General features: G+C 45.1%; 1 protein-coding gene across 3 annotated transcripts in view; it reads left to right on the plus strand.

Moving 5' to 3' along the window:
- Positions 1–435: 435 nt before the first annotated feature.
- ift46 (intraflagellar transport 46 homolog (Chlamydomonas)) overlaps positions 436–2,921 on the plus strand; it is a 6,305-nt gene continuing 3,819 nt past the window's right edge. Inside the window, exons 1-3 of one of the 3 annotated variants that reach the window (XM_071533824.1) lie at positions 436–949; positions 2,225–2,512; positions 2,705–2,798. In XM_071533824.1, coding sequence (XP_071389925.1) covers positions 813–949; positions 2,225–2,512; positions 2,705–2,798 — 519 coding nt within the window. In that variant the 5' untranslated portion in view covers positions 436–812. Of the gene's footprint in view, positions 950–2,201; positions 2,513–2,704; positions 2,799–2,921 lie in introns of all 3 variants that reach the window. The other 2 variants (XM_071533823.1, XM_071533822.1) reach the window with 2 other exon arrangements.

Below are 2,921 nucleotides of genomic sequence, written 5' to 3' on the forward strand. Positions count from 1 at the left end.
TATTTGAAAATGAAACCAAACAGTACATTAAAACCATTTTTAACTCAAAAAATAAGAAAGCCGCAAAAACCATCTATTTGTGTTCTTTGTTTAATGTTTTCCCTTAGAAGATTCCCCCTGGCTCTGGTGGTGTTTTGTCTGTATTAATGACTTCTTTGTTTGTATGTGATTTCTATTGTCAATAAAGATGTAAAAAAAATAAATGAACTGAGTCAAATAAATTGCTTTTTTTTTTTTTGCATTTTTTGCATTTTACAGGCCATGAAGGAGCTGAAACGGTCAGTGAAACTCTTGCCTCTTGGCAGCAACTCTCGCGAGAGCACTGCTGCAGCGGCAACGAGAGCCGACTCCGTTGCTACGAGACGACACATTCCAGTGGCGTTCCAGTCCAGTTAGCTTAGCCGCTAGCCGCTAGCTGTCCGCTTCCATGATTCAGAGGCAGATAAGCGCGTCTCGGCTGAGCTCAGGCGGACATTAAGAGGTATACAAACATTTACAGAGGTTTATTTATCTCATGGAAAGACTTCTGTCTGTTAAAGTTGAGACTTTGGAGTCTGGAGCGGTTTAAATCCTCCGGGGGGTTCGGTTTGTTGTTAGCTGTTGTTGCTAGGTGGCTAACGTTAGCCCAACGACAGCGATATAGACGGTTAGACTGCTGTAAATTTGACTTTAACAGACAGATAAATGTCTGTCTCGGTGGTAAAGCTCAGGTTAACCGGTAGATGACTCTGTCTCGGTGGTAAAGCTCAGGTTAACCGGTAGATGACCGTCTGTCCTGGTCGTTAAGTTGACCCGGTGACCCGTTAGTCTCCATGGAGCGGGCCGACAGAGGAAAGGACACCAAGCTGATCGCTGACCAGCCGTACGACGAGAGTCTGGAGCTCCACGACTCGGAGGAGATAGCGAGTGTTTACAGCCCGACTCCCCGCGCACAGCAGCAGGTACAGCGGCAGGATCTGCAGGGCCGGTCCGGTGGGGGGGTCAGTGTCTGGCTCCGGGGCACTACGGCAGGGAGTGTGTGTGTGTGTGTGTAACCTGACTAACACTACTGGATGGATGTACCAGTACTTTCTGTTGTAGGGCTGGGCGATACGGTTGAAATCAATATCACAATAATCATAAGGATTTTTTTCAATATCGATATATATGACGATATGGCTCACATACGCAATAATCATAGAATGTTTCAAATAATATTCCTACCAGAGTTTTTAAATAAAATCAGTTTGTTCTCATCAGTTCAGACAGCAGAATTGTGCGTCTCTATATCCCAAAATCACCATATCATTACCATATAATCCGACTGAAAGATGATAAACGATAATATTGAATTATCGTCCAGCCCTAGATGGACTGCACAACTTTCTTGATCTACAACAATATTTGATATCTAGCAAAAATTGCATCTACATTCACTGACTTTGGAAAACAAACTTTGGCTGGCTGTAACTTGTGTTACTTGCACACATTCATGAGCCCATGGTCAGCTGCAGCTCAGCTCCTGCAGTGTGGATGGGAAAGTCTCCCAGCTGTGAGGAAACAGAATGTGAATTGAATTGGAACGACAGGAAAATTTAATTTCCATGAAATTCCACTTCTGAGAGAGTTTGTCTCGACTCGGTAAACATTATAAATCAAAACATTATGAATAAAATAAAAGACAGTTCAACAAATCATTCAGTCATGATGTATGGATTACCATGTCATGTTCTGCATCAAAACCAGCTGAAGGGTTCCTTTAATGTTTTATGATATTCAGTAAACCAAAAAAATTGAATTTCATTGAATTAGAAATTCAATTTTCTGAAATTCCATTTCTGTTTCCTGTAGGTTTTTTCCAATTCAAATTCCTCAGTTGAGCTGAATGAATGAGTTCAGTCATGAATTGACCTCTGACCTCTGACCCTGGCTGTAACAACAGTCCAACACAGGACAGTTGTTTTTTAATATGAGCTGTTCTCTGTTCGGCACAATGAAGCAAAACATGACTTTTTCATTCTTCATATCATGACATAAACCTCTTTATCAATAAACACCAAAAAAAAAAAATTCTATCAAATTCCCATTACTTTTACTGGAAAACGGCAGATTTTTAGTGGTTACCTCATGTCATACTGACTAACATTTCCCAGTATGTGACTGGTGTCTGGAAGTAAATTCCCAGCATGCTTTGCAGCTAACAGATAATTGTCTCCTTCCAGTTAGAATCGAGGCGGCGGCGCAGGAAGGGGCGGGGCCTGATGGCAACCAACAGCAGCAGTGACGAGTTTGAGGAGGAGGACACGCCCCAGAAGGCCAAAGAGCCAATCAGCAGGCAGCCTGGGCTGAATCCTAACGAGGAGGAGGAGGAGGAGGAGGAGGAGGAAGACGAGGAGGAGGAGGATTCTGAAGAAGAGGAGTCGGATGAGGAGGAGGAGCCGGGCTCCGCCCCCGAGGGGGCGTACGACCCCGCCGACTACGACAACCTGCCCGTTACCACGGAGATCAAAGAGCTGTTCCAGTACATCACACGGTAACGGCATCCCATAATGCATCAGGGCCGCGGAGATGAACCGGAGAAGGGACAGAGATTTAAAATGAAAATGTGAAAATAACGGAAACGCTTCATTTGCTGTGTATTAGTCGTTTGATGACATCACCGCCGAGGTCCCGCCTCTATCGGTCGGCTCTGCCCGTGCTGACATCACTTCCTGTCTGTCCTCAGCTACACCCCCCAGGCCGTGGAGCTGGATCACAAGCTGAAGCCGTTCATCCCAGACTTCATCCCCGCTGTGGGAGACATCGACGCCTTCCTGAAGGTAAACCAGCCGCTCCAGATCCAGATCCAGATCCAGATCCAGATCCAGAACATCACGTGTGGAAACTGAACATTTCACACACATTCAAGACGGGCGTCCCGAGTCCTGACAGATGTCTGTAAA

Source organism: Centroberyx affinis, unplaced genomic scaffold, assembly GCF_046629955.1.
Source record: "Centroberyx affinis isolate AG114_WGS23_722 - 3 ecotype Tasmania unplaced genomic scaffold, CSIRO-AGI_Caff_v1 ptg002436l_1, whole genome shotgun sequence".
Taxonomy (NCBI): domain Eukaryota; kingdom Metazoa; phylum Chordata; class Actinopteri; order Beryciformes; family Berycidae; genus Centroberyx; species Centroberyx affinis.